Source organism: Dendrobates tinctorius, unplaced genomic scaffold (genome assembly GCF_039654945.1).
Source record: "Dendrobates tinctorius isolate UK_male_01 unplaced genomic scaffold, ASM3965494v1 ptg000008l, whole genome shotgun sequence".
In the NCBI taxonomy this organism is placed as follows: Eukaryota; Metazoa; Chordata; class Amphibia; order Anura; family Dendrobatidae; genus Dendrobates; species Dendrobates tinctorius.
The window spans coordinates 8,644,511-8,668,133 of NW_027361676.1; the positions used below are offsets into that span (position 1 = coordinate 8,644,511).

General features: G+C 44.6%; 1 protein-coding gene across 3 annotated transcripts in view; it reads right to left on the reverse strand.

Moving 5' to 3' along the window:
• SH3D19 (SH3 domain containing 19) overlaps window positions 1-23,623 on the reverse strand; it is a 181,978-nt gene that overhangs the window by 54,061 nt on the left and 104,294 nt on the right. For 2 of the 3 annotated variants that reach the window (XM_073576257.1, XM_073576259.1), the window contains 5 exons: window positions 15,913-16,048; window positions 14,811-14,997; window positions 10,048-11,013; window positions 7,135-7,242; window positions 116-216 (listed from right to left, as the gene is read on the reverse strand). In XM_073576257.1, coding sequence (XP_073432358.1) covers window positions 116-216; window positions 7,135-7,242; window positions 10,048-11,013; window positions 14,811-14,997; window positions 15,913-16,048 — 1,498 coding nt within the window. The remainder of the gene's footprint in view (window positions 1-115; window positions 217-7,134; window positions 7,243-10,047; window positions 11,014-14,810; window positions 14,998-15,912; window positions 16,049-23,623) is intronic. The other variant, XM_073576258.1, reaches the window with a different exon arrangement.

Sequence of the window (23,623 nt, forward strand, 5' to 3'; positions counted from 1 at the left end):
GCTAAAGAAATATTAAATCTATGCTACATACTCCGACATCCCACTACATCCAATGACACAGCAGCATCACATCAGATGACAAATGCTGCCATACAAATAAGTACATGACACCGACCTTTCTAACAGTAGGACGTGCCCTTGCAGTTGGTTTACTGTATAGGCTCCCAACTGGTTTTTCTGCAGGAAGTGGTGGAGGAGTCTGAAGTTCTTCACATGCTGTGGGCAGAAAATTTTATTACATTACTTTATATCCACTAATATTGAAAACCCAATACTCCCATAAAGTATAATGGAGATTGACTGCACACATGGCAGCAGCCAACTCTCCTGTGTCAATGAAGGACACAAGACCCACTTGTTGGTGATGTGGAGTTTTTCGCTATTGAACCCCATTGAACCCCATGATCAGATATTTTTAGCATCTTACTGACATACCATATACATTTGTGGTGGGGAAACAAATGTAATGTAATAAGACAGCGATTTGCAGTGGGCACAAGTAAAATATGTTCAGACTCTACCCTATGGCCAAGTTCACACATCCGTGCTGGCCGTTGGATGGGAGCTCTGAGAACTGCCCATTACTTACCCATCTATGCTGGCCGGTGGATGGGAGCCCTGAGTACTGCCCATTACCTACCAACACCCCTGTCTCTTCCTTTGATTAGCAGGCCTTGTGTGAGGTCATTATTGCAACCACATGCAAATGGTATGGTGTACCAGACAGACTAATCAAAAAAAGAGCCGTGGATGTGTGAGGTAGGAGAACGCACTCAAGGCTCGCGTCTAGCAGGCAGAGATTACGCACCTAACCACTACACTGGGCTAAGCAAATTGTATTGCACCAACTCTTCTAGCTACACTTGCATTCCCACATAGAACAGTCTTCTATACAATGAACCCAATTAGTGCAAGCTGCGATTTTTTTTTTTTACATGGGCCATTCAAATGTGTGAAAAATTGTTCATGTGCACTAGGCACCAAATAAACACTAGTCTCAACGAGCCCGAAGTGACAGAAGCAAGGGTTACCAAGCCACAAGGGAGCATACTTTATTACACTATCAGAATTTCTTTGAGGGCAGTCTCCACCTTCAGCACACTTCTCTATCATAATGGTCACATCAGATAGGCTTATCTTCAGAGTACTGTGCATTGATAGACCAAGGTGCATAAACCTAATACACTAGGCATGGAAAGTTAAGCTGGTATAAATGTAAAGCTTCAATTTCAATTTCCACTTACAGTTTGGTTCAGAAATATTGAGACCATGACCAAATCTTCATGATGTGAACTCTGCATGCCACTATTTTTTATATAAAATGAAACAACTGAGATGCATTTGAATCCTGTGAAACGGTTAAAACTTGCAACCATTTTTCTACAAAGACTCCTCATTCCAGGGCTCAAAAGCAATTTAACATTTTATTTTTGATACAGTAAATTTGTCCAGGTTTAATACTTTGTAAAGAATCCTTTGTCAGCAATGACTACCTGAAGTCTGGAAACGCTGGGTTTCCTCCTTTGTGATGCTTTACCAGGCCTTTTACTGCAGCTATAAAGTAGATATGACAGGCTCAAACCCCAACTTAGGTGCTCTGGGAAAAAACAAGACTAAAGTATAGGAGTAACCCCGGCACACTAATAACATGAAAGTAAAGTCTTCTCAACGACAGTCTAATTGTTGTGATTTTATTGATTGTGAAAAAAAAGGGTGGTGTTACAATCCAAAAAAGGGTGGTGTTACAATCCAACGTTTCAGCTCTACATCTCGAGCTTTCATCAGGGATATGACTACAATATATACAATAAAAGAACAAAAATAAATAAATAAACTTTATAAAGTATTATAAAACCAAAAATCTAGTGATAGGTGATACATAAGGTGGGGACAGTGTCAAACATCCTTTGTGAAGGTGTGTATGGATCTATAATGATGTGAGGCCAGTGAGTATGTATTGTGGTGTGATACGGTGAACATGTGAGAGGTTGAACAGAGGAATAGAGTGAAGGTGTAAGGAGTTGAAAAGCATGAATGTGTAGGTAGTGTTGAGAAAGGGCATTAGGGGACAGTGAAGGGGAGTGGGAATAAAGGTGAGGTCATCTAAGGAGGCAGTGTGTAAGGGGTGCTCTTGGAAATTAAAGACTGTCGTTGAGAAGACTTTACTTTTACTGCAGCTGACTTCAGTTATGGCTTTTTTGTGGGTCTTTTAAGTTTGGTCTTAAGTATGTGAAATGCTACTCTATGGGGTTGAGATCTGGGGATTGCAGTATATTCCACTGCTTTGCCTTAAAAAAAAAAACCCTGGGTTGCTTTCACAGTATATTTTGGGTCTTTGCCCATTTGTGTTGTGAAGAGCCGTCCTATAACCTTGCTGCATCTGAGCAGAAAGTACAACCCTGTACACTTCAGAATTCATCTGGCTGCTTCTGTCTTCAGTCGCATCATCGACTGAATCCGAACAGGGCGGCCTGCCAGCAAGTGCTGGAACTGTTGCAGCGCTAATCGAACCGCTCGTATCTCCAACAAGTTGATCAGTAGACGTGCTTCCTGCTGCGACCATCGTCCCCGAGTCGTGTGGCGGTGAAAACCGCTCCCCAGCCGAGGAGGCTCGCGTCGGTTGTGACCACCAACCATTGCTCTGGGGGAAAAAGTCTCCCCCTGCAGAAGGGAGGAACTGTGCGTCCACCACCGTAGGGACTGCCTGACTTGGAAGGACAACCGATACAGGTAATCGAGCGTGAAAGGGCTCTTGTCTCAGGCTGACAAGAGGGCGTGCTGCAGGGGACAAAGATGAAGTTGGGCAAACGGAATCGCTTCCATTGCCGCCACCATTTTTCCTAGCACTCTCATCCCAAATCGAATGGTGTGAGGGACTGGCTGCATAAGCTTCCGGACCCCTTGCTGAAGCGCTAGTGCCTTGTCCTGAGGGAGAATTACCAACCCTCGGGAGGTATCGAAAATCATCCCGAAAAACGAAATCCTCTGGGCTGGGACAAGGGATGATTTTTTTCCTGTTGCTCAACCATCCTAAACGAGAAAGGGTGTCCAGCGTGATGCTGACGTTTTCCTCGCATGCTCGAAATGAAGGGCCTTTCACCAAGAGGTCGTCTAAGTATGGCAAGACGACTATGCCTCGGGAGTGTAGGATAGCCATGACAACTGCCATTACCTTTGTGAACACTCTGGGGGCGGTGGCTAGCCCAAAGGGCAGTGCTACAAACTGGAAATGCCGACCATCGATGGCAAAATGTAGGAACCTCTGATGCGGAGGAAAAATAGGGATATGCAGATAGGCATCCTGGACGTCGATCGACGCCAAGTATTCTCCCTGTTCCATGGCCGATATTACTGAACGGAGAGATTCCTTTCGAAAATGCTTGATCCTGATAAACTTGTTCAGGAGCTTTAAGTCCAGCACTGGCCTGACTGACCCGTCTTTTTTGGGGACTGCGAACAGATTGGAATAAAACTCCTGAGCCTTCTCATGCCCCGGTATGGGAACCCTGACACCGTTGCGCTGTAGTGAATTGACGGCCCTTAGCAGCGCCCTTGCCGAGGCTCCACTTTGGGGAGTATCTGATAAACTCTATCTTGTACCCTGAGGACACCAGTTCCGCCACCCATGAGTCGTGTGCTACCGTGCTCCAGATGTGGCAAAACTGGAGCAGGCGGCCGCCTACTCTGTCGTCCTCGGGTACTGAGTGCCCCGAGTCATTTGGCTGAGGATCTTTGGGACCTGGTCCCCCTCGGCCTGGGCTGGCGAGCTCACATCCTACCCAGTGGGTTGGCTCTATATGTGACCTGCTGGTCCTTGTCTTGGTTGTAGCGAGCTGGCGCGGCAGAACTGGCTGCTGCCGTCCACCCGTGGTTACGAAAAACCCGAAACCGTGCCGGAGGTTGGCGAAATGGTGGTTTGACCCTCTGCAGTGGAAGAAAACTGCTTTTCCCTCCTGTAGCATCTGCAATGAGCTGGTCTAATTTCTCCCCAAATAAACGACCACCTTGAAACGGAAGGGAAGTGAGCGACTTCTTGGAAATCGAATCGGCCCGCCACATCCTAAACCAAAGGGCCCTCCTAATGGCGATTGCGTTTGCAGCTGCCAGTGCTGCACAATTGGCCGCATTCAGGGAAACGTTGATCAAGTAGTCAGCGGCCATGGCAATCTGACTCGCAATTTCCGACACCTCCGTCGGTAGATCCCTATCCTGCAGAACCCTATTCAATGATTCTGACCATGACATCATGGCCTTGGCTACCCATGTTGCTGCGAACAAGGGAGAAAGAGCTGACCCTGATGCTTCATATACAGAGCGGGCCAAGTTCTCTATGAGCCGATCCGTGGGGTCTTTAATGGAAGAACCACTAGGCACAGATAACAAGGTTTTCGAGGCCAAGCGTGAGACTGGCGGGTCCACCACTGGGGATTCCGCCCATTTCTTACAGAGCTCCAGTGCAAACGGATACCTTGCTTCAAACGTTTTCTGGCCCGAGAAACGCTTGTCCGGTCGTTCCCTATGACGCTGCACTATGTACTCGAACTCTGGGTGTGTGCAAAATACCCTATGCGGTCGTTTTGCCCGCTTAAAGGCCACCTAATGGCCTGAAGCCATGGAGACGTCATCCTTGATTCCTAAAGTCTGATTGACAGCTTCGATGAGACTGTCGACCATTTCCCGACACCCTGGAGTATCTAGGTCCAGGGGCTCGTCTGCGTCATCATCTGAACCCTGCTCGTCCTCGGAAAATGGTGACGGAGAACGAGACGCCGCACTCACGGATGCCGAAGCACCGGATGGGCCCGGGGATACTGTGTGGGTTCTTTTCTTATGCGCCTGCTTAGCATGAGAGCGGCCACTGCAGGCCGGAGGCTCTTGTGAGGTGGACGAGCCCTCCCAGACAGGCAAGCCACCGTCTCTGCCCCTATCTGGTGCTTGAAGGATCTCGATCGCTCTTGTCAAAGAAGCCAAAGACTGTGATAATGATAAGGCCCATTCCGGGGGATCTGAATCCCTGGACTCTGACGCGGGGGGGGCTCCTGGGTGCGCTCGGAGTCACAGGTGTCACATCATTTCTTGGTCTGTGCTCGTGGAAACATACTTCCACAGGAGATGCATGCGGCATAAAGGACAGTGTGAATCTTCCCTTTTTCGGCCATATTACTGCTAGGCTAGACACTCACGAATACCGCCTATACGATGGGAGCTGAGGGGGATGGAAGAGCAGGAGCAGCACCCCTAACTGCACGTAACGTGGCCTCCAGGGTCGGGTTCACACTTACCCCGATCCGGTGTCCCCTCGCTCCGCTGCGTGTTCCTGCCTCCTCAACTCCTCTAAGTAGGCCACCACATCTTCTCCCGATCGCGGCCTACCCAGGAGTGAAGCCGGGAGCTCAATTTGTTTGGCTTCCGCCCTAGTCACGGGGGGGGGGCGGGCGTCGAAAATGACGTCACGCCGGAAGAGCGGGACTTCCACCCCGCACCCTAGCTCTCGCCCGGAGCCGCGGGCTAAATTTTTACACGCCCGCCGAGGGAGGGGGCGTGCAGGAGCACCCTCGGGCGCCCCACATCCTATGGGCGCCGGAATCGAGCTAGAACACGGCGTCCACGCCAGGGTTTGGGCGGGCGAAAAACGGGACCGGGGCTGCATCCTCCTCTCCCCCTTGTCTGGAGCCTCCGAAGCCGCAGAGCCCTCCCCAGCCCTCATACCTGACGAGAGGACATGATGATTTCAGGTAGCGGGAATGGGGTAACTTCTGGACAGTGCAGGCACCCTAGCTTCGTCTAAGCCCTTCAGGGGTGAGGAGAGGGACCGTCCGCCGCCTTGCCGCACCGCCGTCCTAGCGTTGGTGGAGCAGTGGGGACGCACAGACTAATCTTGAGCCTCTGTACAGCCCCATGGGGTGGACCAGGGCTAAGTCCGGCATTATGTCCCACGTCGCAGGAGAGGATACGTGGAGGGATATACTCGCACGTGCTCGCCCGTTGATGGTTTGGGGAAATCGGACCCTTTCAATAGGATCCGTTGCCCCTGTCTGTCTTCATAAAATAACACTCAAAAAATAGAAGTCTGGGGAAAAAGGCCCAGATATGTCCCCCGGTGCGGGAAAGGATACGCGGAGGCGATACTCAACGCGTGCTCGCCCGTTGATGGTTTGGGGAGATCGGACCCTTTCAATAGGGTCCGTCGCCCCGGTCTTATCTTCATAGTAGAGAAACAACAAAAAAAAAAAAAACTAGTCTGGAGTCATCCAGACGTGTGTGCTTCCAAGGACACTAAGCAAAAAACTGGTTTCCACCCGCAATCAGGGTGTATGCGGCGGAGAAGGAGCTAACCTTTTTTTGTTCACTTAGTGTCAGCCTCCAGGTGGCAGTAGAATACACCCACAGTACCTGTGTCCCCCAATGAGACGAAGGAGAAATGAAAAAATTTGTGTTACTGTCCTAAATATTTCTGGACCTAACTGTATTTAAAGAAATAGGTTTATGGTAAGAAATAAAAAAAAGGCTAACTCTGCAAATCAAAGTTAACCTTTTAAACATGTTAGCTGTACTTCTTCATATTAGCACGCATACTACTTGTTAGGCCCTGGACTGCCATGCGAGTCAGAGAATGAGTTGCAAACTCTTAAAGAAGTCACATCACTCAGAAGTAGTGTCCAGAAACATGACAATTATTGGCCCACATAAAATAATAAAGCTTATATTCACCTCCTGTGCTGGCACAGTTACTGCGGCGTCACCACACCTTCTCCCGGGGCTCCCGTGTGGTTGTTGTGACAAGTGACGCTGGTGCCCAATCATCGCTGATATCATTGCCTCCGCCTTTGGGCAAATTGAACATGAAGAGGAAGTCCGGGCTGCAGCTGACTTCAAATTGACAGGAGGCGGGGACAGTGATGCCAACGCTGATTAGGAGCCATTGTCATGTGTCACAACAACCATATGAGAGCAGCAGGAGATGGAGTGGTGACACTGTGGGAACGGCGCCTGCACAGGAGGAGAGCACAAGCTGTATTAGGTTATCGGGGCCAAGTGAGGAGTATGACAAGAAGTTGTTCAAGTAGTGGACTTCTTTAAATAATCACGATGGATATTTGTGCAGAAGACAAAGAATTTTACTGCATTGCTCACATTTGCCTAATTTGCCAGAGATCCGGATGACTGTGGGCTTTCTGAACACGGAGGGAGGAGCTGGCTGCTCCTTCTCAACTTCATCCTTGGAAAACAGCTGGAAAGGATCTGAAGAGAGAAAACATTTTCCTTAGAATCTGGAATGTGGACACGATAACAGCAAACACAAGAGCCTTGAACCTTGGCATAGTGAATATTCTTGCATTTGCCAATGTTTATAAAATTTAAAGGAGATAATTTATGGTAAGGCAGACAAAACCACATGATCTGAGACTATTGGCACCTAACAACTCCTGAGCAAAAGGAGATCCGGGTCCCTGTTATGTATGGGGAAATGAGGACTTCTGGCACCTGTACTTAGCCCCTGAGAATACAAGCCATCTAAAATGTAATTATTTAAGAAAACAAAGTTAATGACTAAATAAATTGTCCCTTTTTAAACTCCAAACACAACAATTCTTGGCAAAAACTGAAACTCCACATACATGTCAAAGAAATGCATGTGTTCCAGATAAATCAACTATCCGGCTATTAGCCAAGACAAGCAAGACCCAGTTATAACGTACAGTAAACATATTTGCTTTTGTATAGGTGGATTCTATATTCTAAATATACAAAGTCTCTATAATAATTGCTCTCAAGAATCTTTGAATGTGAGAGGATTGTGTCAAAAGCAGATGACAAATCTCTTCACTTGTGAATTGTTCCAGGGCAGCGGCTGTAAAGGAGCATAACATGAAAAACAGGGTCTGAACGCTGCATCCCTGCTGGAAAATTACCATCTTATGCTCGCCCTGCGCAGGGGGTTGTCAGAACTGTACTGGCAACAAAGTTCACACACTGGAAAATTATAGAACAGCGAGTGATGGTCCATTTTCTGGGTTCATGTTTATTGATACTACTTAAATTAATGTTAGTTTAACAATGCAAAAGCACAATAGGGTCCTATCCAAGTAATAAAGAGAAACAAAAGGGTAGGGAGTGCTCACCTTAAGGGGCTGTGTGAGTCACAACCCCTAGAAATGCATAAATCTGTAGCTGCAACTTCCAAAGGAAATATAGACAAATGTGGCAAAGGCGATGGAAGTAATCTGTGCTGCTGATTAAATGACAAGCCACGATGAGATAAAGAAACGCTGGTTTAATGTCACTCAGACACCATCAAGACAAACCACAACAAAAAAAATCATGAATCCAAGCTTGTCCTGAAGAAGGAGTTGGAGTGACTCCGAAACGCGTTAACTTACGCCGACATTTCTTCATCAGCAGTGCAGGATACTTCCATTGCCTTTAGCACATTTTGAATTAAATTCATGTAGTTCAGTCAAGTTTCAACGATTAAATATGCCCTACATAATATCTGGAGAAAGACTGCCCAACAAGGGTGCCCATAATAAATTGCATAAATGATGCAGATCTAGTAAATAGCTTGCTGGTGTTAAGGGTTACGGATTAGCAAGAGAAATCCCCCAACCAAGCAATCGCTAACCATATGTTTCATTACTTGGTTTGGCTTCACAGAACATACACTACATGCACCAGAAAAGTGACGCAGACTAGAAGATATTTTTTTCATAAGTGAATAATTTCTGCATGCAAAATGCTTGCTGACTTAATCAGTTATCTAACTGAATGGACATCCATGAATATGTGAATGTCCATAGCAGATAATAATTGTCCAATACATTTCCAAACTTATGGAATAGATTTCCAATATTCCACATTTTTGCTTCTCAAATCATACAGATTACTGATAAATCAGTGACCATTTTAAAGGGAAGCAAAATGCATAAAATAACCTGATGTAAAGTTATTTTTTTTTAAGTTTTTTTTTATATATTCTTCATTAAAAAAGAAAAAATGTTGTCATCTTGTAATTTTACACATTGGCTAATGAGTATGTAAGTATCTAAAGTGAAGGCCTTTCAGGAAGAATTTACAGTAGTTTCCTTATCAGCACAGGCAGGATTACAGTGACAGGTAAGGCTACTTTCACACTTGCATTTTTTTTGCTGCGCGTTTTTTGCGCACACAAACGCATGAAAAAAACGCATCATGCGTTTGTGTGGGTTTTTTGCGGGTTTTGGTGCATTTTTTAAAAAAAACGCATTTTTTTTGCGCATACGTGCGCATTACAATGCACACGTATGCGCACCCATAGACTTTAATGGGTGTTTTGCTGTAAAAAAAAAAAACGCATTGCGTGCACATGCGTTTTTTGGGGGCAAGTCAGACGCACAAAAAATGCAACAGGATGCATTTTGTGCACCCGAGCGCACACTGCAAAAAACCGCATGCGCATACAAACGCGTACGTGCACATATGTATGCGCACATATGCGCACCCATGTTAAAGTATAGGGGAAAAACGCATGCTTTTTTGCGCTAAAAAGCAGCGCAAAAAACACAAGTGTGAAACCAGCCTAACATCTTTGTATACCGCTGATAACACAGGATCCACCTTTCACAATATGAGCTTTCACATCTCCCCTTCACCTACAATGACCTTTGCACACGCTCATTAGATGCTTCAAAACAAGAGATATCATCATAGTCTGTTCATTGCAGCTAATGTACATGAGAGTTTCTTGAAACTAAAAGGAAGTTATAGTCTAATAAAGCCCTAGTGACCAGTATGAAAATTGTAAGATTTCTAATTTGTATTTATAACAAAAATCAGCTTAAAAAATAGGTTGTTTTCTGATGATAGTTTCAGTTTAGGTAAAGAGTCCTATTCTTGCATAGTATTGCACATACAGTAAAAAAAAAAAAAAAAAAAATAAAAAATATATATATATATATATATATATATATATATATATATATATATATATATACACACACACACACACACACACACACACACACACACACATACATACACCAATAAAAAAAAATTATTATTTATCCTTACCAACGTTTGCCTTTGACTCACTAATAACTTCTGGACTGTGCAGGACCGGAGTTAACACCTCATCATCAAAGTTGATCAAGTCTAGGTCACCCACTGACTTGCTCTGCACTACTCTGGCTGCAGGTGTTTCCATGGAGTTAAATGCTTTGGCTTGAAACGCTACAGAGAATTTTGGAGCAGGAACGAGGGGTTTGGCTCCCACCGATACCGAAGCAAGGTTGTCAGCTTGATTGGGCTTTTTAGGCAGTAGAGGCCGGGGCGCAGGAACTGGTAATTTTCTCTCAGACTCTTTACTGTTGCTTCCGGACGTCCCGAGCATACCATCAGGGAACTCATTACTGTTGCTTTTTGAGAGAGTCGGCTTTGGTTTCTTTGGCAGGTCTGGTTTGGTCACTCCACTGCCATCTTGTAGACTTGATAGTACAAGCCCGTCTCTTGGCACAAATTTTGGTTTGTTGTCTTTCCCTGGGTCCCATTCACCAGATATTCTGTTGGATATTGGTTTGGGAGCTAATACAGGCTTTGTGGTGACAGCACCCCTTGTGTTGATGGAACGTGGGGCGACTTCTGGCCTTTTAGGTTCGGAACTTTCACCTTGGGACTCAAAGGCTTTGATCCTTGACACAATACTGTTTTGGCTTCTTTCATGGCTCATATTGTTCATTTCTAATAGATCCTCCAGAAAATTATCATCAAAACCAGAACACGACTGGCTGGAATGAAGTTCTTCTTCGTATGTACTCTGGAAGAAGATTTCACTGCTTCCTTGATAAATGCCTAAATTATTGTTTATTACAGGTTTAAGATTAGATTTTGTCCTTGGCCTTGGCACTGGGTATCTGGTGACATTGGCTTCTTCGTATCGGGTGCTAGTCCCAGCAGTGACTGCTATCTGGAGGGCACTGTCCTGAACATTATTTGTCACAAAAGGTAGTGACTGTCGCGATCTCTCAGTTGTCCTTTGAACTAATAGTTAAAACATAAAAAGCACATCACAAAAAAATTACATCTTATACAATTACTTAATGACCAAAAGTTCAACTAGATTTCTTCAACTTTACCAAGTAGGCTAAACTATCTATATACATGTACAGTGGGGAAAAAAAGTATTTAGTCAGTCAGCAATAGTGCAAGCTCCACCACTTAAAAAGATGAGAGGCGTCTGTAATTTACATCATAGGTAGACCTCAACTATGGGAGACAAACTGAGAAAAATAAATCCAGAAAATCACATTGTCTGTTTTTTTTCATTTTATTTGCATATTATGGTGGAAAATAAGTATTTGGTCAGAAACAAGCAATCAAGATTTCTGGCTCTCACAGACCTGTAACTTCTTCTTTAAGAGTCTCCTCTTTCCTCCACTCATTACCTGTAGTAATGGCACCTGTTTAAACTTGTTATCAGAATAAAAAGACACCTGTGCACACCCTCAAACAGTCTGACTCCAAACTCCACTATGGTGAAGACCAAAGAGCTGTCAAAGGACACCAGAAACAAAATTGTAGCCCTGCACCAGGCTGGGAAGACTGAATCTGCAATAGCCAACCAGCTTGGAGTGAAGAAATCAACTGTGGGAGCAATAATTAGAAAATGGAAGACATACAAGACCACTGATAATCTCCCTCGATCTGGTGCTCCACGCAAAATCCCACCCCGTGGGGTCAGAATGATCACAAGAACGGTGAGCAAAAATCCCAGAACCACGCGGGGGGACCTAGTGAATGAACTGCAGAGAGCTGGGACCAATGTAACAAGGCCTACCATAAGTAACACACTACGCCACCATGGACTCAGATCCTGCAGTGCCAGACGTGTCCCACTGCTTAAGCCTGTACATGTCCGGGCCCGTCTGAAGTTTGCTAGAGAGCATTTGGATGATCTAGAGGAGTTTTGGGAGAATGTCCTATGGTCTGATGAAACCAAACTGGAACTGTTTGGTAGAAACACAACTTGTCGTGTTTGGAGGAAAAAGAATACTGAGTTGCATCCATCAAACACCATACCTACTGTAAAGCATGGTGGTGGAAACATCATGCTTTGGGGCTGTTTCTCTGCAAAGGGGCCAGGACGACTGATCCGGGTACATGAAAGAATGAATGGGGCCATGTATCGTGAGATTTTGAGTGCAAACCTCCTTCCATCAGCAAGGTCATTGAAGATGAAACGTGGCTGGGTCTTTCAACATGACAATGATCCAAAGCACACCGCCAGAGCAACGAAGGAGTGGCTTCGTAAGAAGCATTTCAAGGTCCTGGAGTGGCCTAGCCAGTCTCCAGATCTCAACCCTATAGAAAACCTTTGGAGGGAGTTGAAAGTCCGTGTTGCCAAGCGAAAAGCCAAAAACATCACTGCTCTAGAGGAGATCTGCATGGAGGAATGGGCCTACATACCAACAACAGTGTGTGGCAACCTTGTGAAGACTTACAGAAAACGTTTGACCTCTGTCATTGCCAACAAAGGATATATCACAAAGTATTGAGATGAAATTTTGTTTCTGACCAAATACTTATTTTCCACCATAATATGCAAATAAAATGAAAAAAAAACAGACAATGTGATTTTCTGGATTTTTTTTTCTCAGTTTGTCTCCCATAGTTGAGGTCTACCTATGATGTAAATTACAGACGCCTCTCATCTTTTTAAGTGGTGGAACTTGCACTATTGCTGACTGACTAAATACTTTTTTGCCCCACTGTAAAGCGTTAATAAAAGCTCATCCAGTTTCATGATATAAATAGAGGGTGATGCACCAATGGTTGCCAGACACCCCCCGAAAAACTGCACTAAGGGTGTGTGCACACGCTGCGGTTCTGCTGCGGTTCCGCAGCGGATTTGGCCCTGCGGATCCGCAGCAGTTTTTGCTGCGGTGTACAGTACCATTATTCCCTATGGGAATAAAAAAAACGCAGTGCAGATTTTTCCGCCCGGTTTTCCTGCGGTTTTGAAACCGCAGAAAGAATTGACATGTCAATTCTTTCTGCGAACTCCGCAGCGGTTTGCCATCTCCTCCATCGTGGAGATGAAAAACCACTGAGCAATCCACAGGTAAAACTGCAGGTCTTTTGACCTGCAGATTTACCTGCGAATTTTACAAAATCCGCGCGGCCAAATCCGCACCCCAATCCGCAGCGTGTGCACATAGCCTAACTCTATACTACATAATCAAATCAGAGAACAAGAGAGTATAAAGTGCCAATAGTACAAGATATATTGATTTTATTAAGTATCAAAAATAGACAAAGGTAACAATAGTAACAATATTACAATGAATGAGGACATCAGGAAAATACAATAGGTTAGGGTCACCACCATATGATTGTTTCTGCCGTGGTTAGTCGTGGTTAGCCATCTCCTATATTTTATTATATGCTGAAATTGACCTACATGGTTAGTAGTTTATTTGGTATGGCTGCTGGGGAGCTTGTTATGATGCACTGGCACTTTATCTGTATTATTAAGGGGAGGTGACCCCTTACCTATTGGTGTATTTTCCTGATGTCCTCATGCATTGTAATATTGTTACTATTGTTACCTTTGTCTATTTTTGATACTTAAAAAAATCAATATATCTTTTACTATTGGCACTTTATACTCTTTTGTTCTCTGATTGGATACATGTAAAGTGTACCCGTCATTCACAATTTCTCAAACGACTATACAAAAATGCACAACTCAGGAGGCAAACAATCAGCTCCTCCATGCACAGGGCAGTGTACAACTCAATGGAAAGTCTGTGAGTTTGCACACCACTGCACACACAGCAGCTTCTTCCTGCTGAGCTGTGCTCTTCTGTATAGCCTTTTGAGAAATTGTTGGCGGTCCCATGACCAACACTCCTACCGATCTATTGAGGGGGTATATAAAATTAAAAAAGTGTAATTGATAGGTGCAATTTAGCTGATACGCTGTATCTCTGCTAATACTAACATGGCAGAAAATTAAAGGTTATCCAGTCATCAGATATTAATGATCTACCCACCGGATAACTTATCAGTTCAAGACCACGCCATTGCCCCCTGTTCCTCACCAAGCACATGCATGAGTTTTTTTTGTACATGAAGTTTAAAGAGCAGTAAAAAAAAAAATTCTCATTTGGATGTTGAAATATTTTTTCCATTTTTTTTTGTAAAACATGGGGTTTAATTTTTTGTGATATTTTCATTCACTTGTTTTGTATTTTTTTTTCTCGCCAATATCAAACGACATTGGTAGGAAAACAAATGTGAAGATCAGACAAACATTTCCTTTATGACCACTAAGGACTACTAAAACACATTTTAAAATTAATTCCCCTTAGCATAACAATTCTTTTTATATAGCAGACACATTTTTTATTTAATGGAGGTGAGGCTAGTGACAGATTTAGATTGGCAGCAGCTTTTATCATTATTTATTTCCCTACTTTTTTCTTATATCACCATTTATGCAAACCATAATGTCAAAATGTCTGTTGGGGGATTATTTAATTTTTAAAAAAAAATTATTTCTTCTGTAACTGGGACTGGTATTTAACCTCAGTTTCAGGGGAAAGTCAGCCTCCTGCCTGCGCAAGGAGACAAGTTAAGTAGGCAACTCTAAGGAGAACCAGTACTTCCCCCAGAAACATAATAGTGACTTCAGTTATCAAGGCAAATATCATGGCAATGTTACACACCTCAGAAAAAGAAAAAAAATATATAAAAAAATGTATGATCTGCATCTTTAGTAATTATCAAGCATTAAAGTACGGCAATCTTTAATTAGCAAACCCAAAGAAACCTACCTGTGGCTTGATCACAAGTGACCGACTGATGAATTACATTATTGCCTGGCCCTGCATAATCATCTTCCATATGAAAGTCAGTTTGCGTTGCACATGAGGATGTCCGCCTGGGTTCAACATTAGAATTGCTTGTGGCCACTTGCACTTGTGTGATTTCTTTAATTACCTGCTCATAGGATGGCGGCTGCTGAAAACATGCAAAAAATTGTCACAGACTACTTTTTTTTTTTTTTCAAAAAAAAGTTCTAAAAAGCTTTGGAAACTGCCAAAATCACCAGTCAAATAGAAATGGGCTTTACTAAAGGACCCCCCAAAAAAATATGCTTTCTTTTTAAAAGGACACTTTTATTATTTTTTTAACACAATATTTTTGTGTGGCTGTGTAGACCCATTTTGATGATGAGACTTCATATGTGCATTTATTAGTTGAAAGCAAGTCAACAACTCAAAAGTTCTTTAGCTGTAAAATGGACAAATGTTTGCCAAAAGAGCGCATTTTACCCAAACAGAAATCAATGGAAATTTCCAAAACCACATTTGCACCATTTCTATTGAACCATATAAACATACATACCAAATATAAAGGATAAATATGGCATGATCAAGGCCTAAGGTTCAAATAAGCAGACCAAAATGCTTAAATAAAAACAATGCTATTGATTTATTTTTTGGACATTACAGATGTCAGTATACTATGCTAACCTGTTTAAGGGCAGCACATTATGGGGTCTGGTTCGTTCTGTTTGGTTATTAAATAACACATCACTATGGCATTTGTGAGTCTCCGGTAGCCATTAGAGCAGTGCTCCCCATCCAGTAGAGACCACTTGGCAGTGATCATTGGTTTCATGTTCTGCATGTATACACAGACCGTCAAAAACTATGGACAAGGATGTGCGAGCACTTTTCCCATGAATGCAGGGAACTCAAAACTATATGTAGGCTATACTCATTAAGAGTGAATATTTGGTAAATGTCACAATGGGTTTTTGTAGGGGAGCACACCTGTCCCCATGGTATACTGCCCATGATACAGGTTGATATAACAAGCCTACACTTTACAGACACAAACAGATTGATAAATGAATAAAGTATTGCTTGCCTCCGGGGGATGGGAGTCACTAGGCCTCCACTGTGGAGGAGGCGGTGGAGGGAATCCTAATCCCCCAGGTGGACCACCATGGAACCAAGATCCAGGACCAATTGGCTCGGCAGCAACAATCGTGATCTCGGGACGTCTGGCGAAACAAGAAGTCAGGATATTGTATGACAATACCATAACTAAATAAGTTACACATTTGGACTTCACAAGTAATCAAATTATCGAATGTCACAAAAGACAGACAGGACCTGTTTTTTTCCCCCATCACATCTGAAATAAGAAAGCAATTATTTGTCCTTTGAGCTATTCTCCAGTAAGAGAAGACTGTTATTATGGCCATCCAGTATATAATAAGTAACCTCATATCAAAGCTAGCTCTTTAGGAATCAGAGTTTAATGGCGATCCTTTACTCTGTTGAATGCTCGAGTGGCCGGTCACGTGAGACCAAGGATGGCAATTTGAATCCTTGCGGCCATGTGCCAGCCAGCTTCTCATCCATTTTTCCTGATAGTGCCCTGAGAGGCCGGAAACACAGCAGAATACTGACAAATGTGCATACTGTCAGGATTCAGCACTCTGCAGTCACATAGTAGGACAGCAGAAAATTAGCTGAAGCCCGCAAAACTCCTTTTTTCAAAATCCCTTTAAAAGCGAAACGGACGCAGTCCAATCTGCCGGCTCCATGTTGTAGAGCCGGGGAGGCTGAGTAAACTGATATATATAGGTTTGTGAGAAAGATTCAGTATAAGGGCTGCCCACCCTGGCGTATAACACGGCAGACTGCTATCTGATGTTTATACAGGCTGGGCCATTTATATGGATCACCTGGGTAGGCCATTTATAAAGGTGGATCCAAAATGGCCGACTTCAAAATGGCCACCATGGTCACCACCCATCTTGAAAAGTTTTCCCTCTCCCATATACTAATGATCCACAAACAGGAAGCTGATATCACCAACCATTCCCATTTTATTTAGGTGTATCCACATAAATGGCCCATCCAGGTGTAGCCATATAAATGGCCCACACTGTACTTTGGGGCAGTGCAGATCTGCGGTTGTTTTCTCATGCCGAATTGGTGTGAGAAAACAATGGCAGCATGCTACAAGTGGCTCCTTTGTTTGGATTACGCACTCCCATACAAGTCTAGAGGTGCATGTGAAATATTGGACTGCACTCTGATGCCAGCCAAGTGCAGTCCAATGTATGCTCACAGAGACAATGGAGTAGATGGACTAATTAAGTTCTCCGTACCAGTGATGTGATCCTGCGAGAGAACTGGATCACACTCGGATGACACTCAGAGCAAACTCTGACAGAGTGAAAGCCGAGTGTCATTAGCAAAATCTGCCTGATTCTCTCACATATACACCAGTGCGAGCAAACCCTGGCTTGTGTTTTCACCATTTAAACCTCTGCTTTTTCTGGGAATTTGGATCCCTCGAGTGGTCCTATAATTGAGTGACAGCCATTTCTGTATTCATACTTATACATAGATAGCTGTCAGTCACCGATAGGAACAGCTACCGGACCCAAAATCCCAGAAAAAGCAGAGGTTTACATTGTGAAAAAACAATTTATAGCGAATCTTTTCCCACAAAACTATACGTCAATCTGCTGAGGTCCCCCTGCTCTACCACACGGTGGCCGAAGACTGGACTGGAGTTTTGTGGTGACAGGTTCCCTTTAACTGTATTGTATAACATGTAGCCCTGCCACATCCTCTTCATAGTATGAACAGGACAAAGGAGGGTGTGATGCTAATAATGTCTTCTCATTAATGCACTCATGTAAACATTTTCGTATCATTACAAAGGTGCGTGTGTATATCTCCAGTAAGCTCAGTGTCTTTGTGACTGCAGCAAGCCGTGCGGGTTCCTCTCACTGCAGTCTCAGCACTGTCCATACAGGACACATTCAGAACAGGATATGAGAAGTCAGTCACTAGTTTGCTGTCTCATTACAACTTTACCAAACATTAACTGGTTATTAGTGATGAACGAACGTGCTGGGATAAGGTGTTATATGAGCATGGTCGTGTGCCAACCCCAGTGACTCTGGCGTGCTCAAAGAATATGTCTGAGTCCCCGCTGCTGCATGTCTCATGGCTATTTGACAGCCGCAACACATGCAGGGACTGTCTATTTGTTAGGCAATCCTATATGTTGCAGCTGTCTAACAGCCATGGGACATGCAGCAGCGGGGACTTGAACATCTTTTTCTAGCAAGACGAAGTCACTCAGACAGCACCCGAGCATGCTCAGATAACACTTTATCCGAGCATGTTCACTAATCACTTCTGGTTAGAACTATTTCACAGTATGAGGTGTATAGTACTTTGATCAAACACTATCCCTGTATGTATCCATTAACAAAAGCCCTGGTATCTTCCTCATCAATGCCACTTTCTATCTCTGGCTCTGTGTTTTCTCCATGTCAGTGAAGGTTTTTTACATCTCAGGGTTGTAGTGACCCTTTCCGTTTCGGCCGCCCACACAGTTTATGGTGAGAAAGTGGAAAAACAACAATGTTCTGGCTTATGTTAGAGGACTAATAATAACATGGGACAACTGTTAGTCATCAGTGTGTAAGGGAACAAAGTATGTCATGGCTTCCCGGGTCACCTCTCACCAACAGACCAGTGACCACCAATGTCTCAGCGATTTGCAGTTTACAGGCAGTCTTTTTTCTTATTAAACTCCCCCTACATGCCGGTCTTGCTGTAGGGAAGTGTTGGGAGTTAGAATTGCCAGGTTATTTAAAGAAGCGCTCCTATCAAGATTTGTATCCACTTAATATATTGCAATCATCATTTTCTATCACATTGTGTACATAGAATTGCTCATTTTGCCTTTCTACACAACTAGTTCTTCTCTTTTCCATTAGGTCTATGACATCATGTGATTAAAAACTACCTAGCTGACTACTTAGCTGAATTCTTCTAAAGCCCCCATCACACACAGCGATCTCACCAGCGAAATCGCTCTGTGTGACACTGACCAGTTATCGCTGATCGTCCTGGAATGGCCAGGACATTTTTTTTGATCGCTGGTCTCCTGCTGGCCAGCACACATCGCTGCGTGTGACAGGCGGGAGACCAGCAATCAGCGAGCTGGTAACTGAGGTAAACGTCGGGTCTCTAAGCGGCGCACAGCGCTTAGGAACCCGATGTGTACCTTAGTTACCAGCGCACTGGTGCAGGGAGCTGGTAACCAAGGTACACATTGGGTTTCTAAGTGCCACGCGCTGCTTAGAAACCCGATGTGTACCTTGGTTACCAGCTCCCTGCACCAGCGCGCTAGTAACTAAGGTACACAGTGGGTAACTACGCGACGTGCGTCGCTTGTTACCCTCCTGTCGCTGGTGCTGATCGCTGGTGAAGCTGCCTGTTTGACAGCTCACCAGCGATCATGTAGCGACACAACAGCGATCCTGACAAGGTCATATCGTTGTCAGGATTGCTGGTGCGTCGCTATGTGTGACGGGGCCCTAAGCTCCATGAAGAAAAAAGATTTCAATTTTCCCTGTAAGAGTCATATGTCACTGCACAGTACCTAGGTCAGAAGGTGAAGAGGGGAATAATAAATGCAGGGACAAGAGACTTCCCATTTCTACATAGAGCAGAGAAAAGAGAAGAATTATCTGCGTAGAAAGGAAAAATGACCAATTGTAAGTACACAGCGCGATTCCAATGTATTAAGGGGATAAAAACTTTGATGGCAGTGCTTTTTTAAGAGTTGTATACCTCACCACAAATCTTACTCTAGTCAGAATTATACAAGTGAGCAATGCCATGCCCCATTTTGGCAGACACTGGACTGAAAATGGCAAATGTTGCAATGACGAGCTGAGAATTCAGTCTGCATATGAGCCGCCTTCAGCACCATTTTCCTGAAGCCCGCCGCCACTAGATCAATCGCTGCTGCCTCGCACCGCAGGAACACCCCCTGCTCCCAGAATTGTCCCACTACTAACGCCGCCGGTTTCCTGCAACCCTGCTTCACAGCTGCCCCGAGGTAAGCTAAATTCAGACTATAAGACAAGCGTCCATTTTCACATTAAAAAAAATAAAAAATTATAATATATATATATATATATATATATATTATAATTTTTTATTTTTATATATATATTCCCCCCCCCCAGTTTCCTCCTCTAAATTTGGGGTGCGTCTTATGGTCCGGTGGGTCTTCTAATCCAAAAAACACTGCAGCATTGTAATTTATTAATTATCGACAGCATAGAATGCGCAATGAGGGAATCCATGTGTTGTCCTTGATTTTAATGGACTGTAAGGTTTCAGCTCTCTGGTAGCCGCTTGGATATGCACTAGCACAGGGTTTTTACATCAGAACAGCAGAAAGTTTATTTTCCATCATAAACTTTGCAGCTCCAAAACAAAAACAGCTTTTCTCCAGTAAAAGTGAATAACAAAGTCATTTCTTCAAGCACAATGAAACAAGGTAAATATAGCAGCTTCACCAATCTCAGTATTTCAGGCAGTAGCAGCTCCAGCAGTTTAAATGCGTTCACCAAACACACCTCTATTTAAAGGGAACCTGTCAGCAGTTTTGGCCTATATAAGATACAGCCATCACCTTTCAGGGTTTATATACAGCAGTGCGCAGATGTCGGGGCTCTTTGACCTTTTCCGGCATCTGCACACTGCAGTACTTTGCTCTGCCCTCAACAGGGCAGAGAAGTACGCCTGCGCAGGAGCTCAATGCCAGGGAGCCTGTGTGGATGATGCAGGGTCGCATCATCCACAAGAAGCAAGCAGGAGGGTGGCGATCATAAGAAGATGGGAGGCGCCGGGCCAAGACCAGCGACACCCATCAGACCGGAACACCCCGCAGGTGAGTACAATATAACTTATTTTTCAATTCTTCCAGGTCAGGTTGGGGGCTTATATACAGCATTATACAATCCTGTATATACTGTAAGCCCTGAAAGGCGATAGCCTCATCTAATATTGGCCAAAACTGCTGACAGGTTCACTTTAACTTCAGCACAATTTCACGCGCTGAGCTAACCCAGCTGCTGTTAAAGGGAATCTGTTACCCCATTTTTCGAGTATCAGCTGCCGGAACCGCCATCAAGGGCTTATCTACAGCATTATCAGCTGCCAGCACCACCATCAGGGGCTTATCTACAGCATTCTGTAATGCTGTAGATAAGCCCCCGATGTAACCTGAAAAATGAGTTAGATTATACTCACCGGGGGAGGGGCGGTCCGATCTTGGTCTGGTGGGTATTGCAATCCAGCGCCTCCCATCTTCTAACGGTGACGTCCTCTTCTTTGCTGCCTGTCGTGGCTCCTGCGCAGGCGCACTGCTTTGCCCTGTTAAGGGCAGAGCAGAACAGAATACTGCGGACCGTGACACCCATAGGACCAAAACTGGACCCGGACCGCCCCTGGGTGAGTATACTATAACTCATTTTTCTTATCTTTCAGGTTACATCGGGGGATTATCTACAGCATTACAGAATGTTGTAGATAAGCCCCTGATGGCAGTGCAGGCAGTCGATACTCAAAAAATGGGGTGACAGATTCCCTTTAATAGACCTGCAAACCCCGGTCTGAATTATGGTAACGATTTCCACTCAGACTCTTTTGTTTGCTCCCAAATCAGGGACCCAAAATCCAGACAAATTAACCTAGTGTTACTGGTACAGACTTTACATTACCGAGGCCAACCACCTCAGTGGCACATAGCTGTCATCCAGGACCTTACATCCTGCTTTCTTACAGGATTCATAAACTTGTATGGATAATTTTGATCCACTACTTAGATACATGTCGCCATGATTCTTTGTGGAACACTAGGTCCATAAAAAACAGGGACATGTGAACAGTCCAATAGTCCAATAGAATATAATTCTATCCTATCAGGTTTGTGGTCTATCTATAGCGGCGTATTTTTACGGATGGTCATCCGTTGCATATCTCCCCCCCCTCCCTGTCTTGCTCTACGCATTTCTTCTTGTGTAGAGCAAGACAGGGAGGGGGGAGCTGTTGAATAAGCCCCGCCCATCGGACCGGACCGTGGCAGTTTACATACATCTGAACCGATATAAAAAAGGAATTTATGCATGAAAGGTGCGGAGTCAGGGGGAAGCAAAAGTACTAAGAGAATCCTTATGTGACACACAATAGAATGATAACATTATATGATATCTCAAAAAAGGGGTGACAGATTCCCTTTAACTGCTGCTCCATTCATTCGCTATGGGGTTGCCCAGCGATGCACTCACCATTTTCTTGCACCTCCAAAGAGTGAATGAATGAAGCAGCAGTCGAGTGCAGAGGTGAATCTAGGCTTTCTGGCACCCGGGGCAAGAGTGTGGTTCGTAACCCCCCCCCCCCCCCAGCAGCACACATGCGATTTCCACACTTAAGGCCCAGTTACACATAACGATGTCCCAGCGATCCCACCAACGATCCAACATGGATGGGATCGCTGGGACATCGTTAGACAGCCCCTCCAGCGATCAGGATCAGCGAGCAAGCTGGTTTCCAATGTAAACAGCGGGCATCCAAGAGCCGCGCGGCTCTTAGATACCCGCTGTTTACATTGGAAACTAGCGTCAAGCGTCGCTGATCTCTTGCTGCCACATGTAGCGATGCGCGCTGGCCAGCGGGAGACCAACAATCAAAAAACGGCCCAGACGATGGAGCGCGATCAGCGATACCCAGCAGGGGGGCCGGTCGCTGATCCATGTCACACACCGCGATCTCGCTGGCAAGATCGCTGTGGCGTCACAAAATCAGCGCTCTCGCTGGCGAGATCACTGTGTGAGATGGGGCCTTTAGTCATGTACCAACAAGCTGCTCTTCCTAATGCTCTCAATGTTCAGTGAAAAACTGAAACAGGGAGAGAAGATCGTTGTCACAGGACCATAAGTATGAAAATCGCATATGAGTGAAGTGTCCATGTGATGACTACTGGAACCTGCAGAGCTGAATCCTGACATTGCAGCTTCTGAATTCGTAATTATGGTTTTCATCCCCATTTTGGTGAATTTTCTAGAATCAGTTCTGAATGCCCTGGGGTGGAGGTCGCCCTACAGACGCCAGTACAATTGATCCCTGGGAGCCGGCACGCGGCAGTTTCTCTGAGCTGGCTGTCAACTTGACAGCCAACACAGAGAACGGCCGACTCCCAGGCCGGGGGGGCGGCAGAATGCAGCCACCAGGGGAGACACTGCGGACCACCGCATTAGGTGGCCCAACTGCGCTCCCCTGTCGACTTCCCCGGATGCTCTCCCTAGATACGCCTCTGGTCGAGTGTATGGCGTGGCGCCATTTTATAACGTTGATAAAAGTTTGAGAATAAAAATGAGACTACTTGCCAGCAATTATCACTAGTAGTGATGAGCGAGTATACTCGTTGCTCGGGTGTCTTTGGCGTGCTCGGAGATTTAGATTTCGTCGTCTCATCTGCATGATTTGCGACTGCTAGAGAGCTTGGATACATGTGTGGAATGCCTGTTTATTAGGGAAATCCCACAGGTATTCAGACTGTCTACAAGTCGCAAATCATGCAGTTGAGACCACGAAATCTAAATCTCCGAGCATGCCAAAATACTCGATCACCCGAGCAACGAGTATACTCGCTCATCACTAATCACTAGGAAGCTCAAAAGTTATAGATATCACTCACTTCAGCAACACATGGAAATTCATAAATCTGTGGCAGCAATATCACA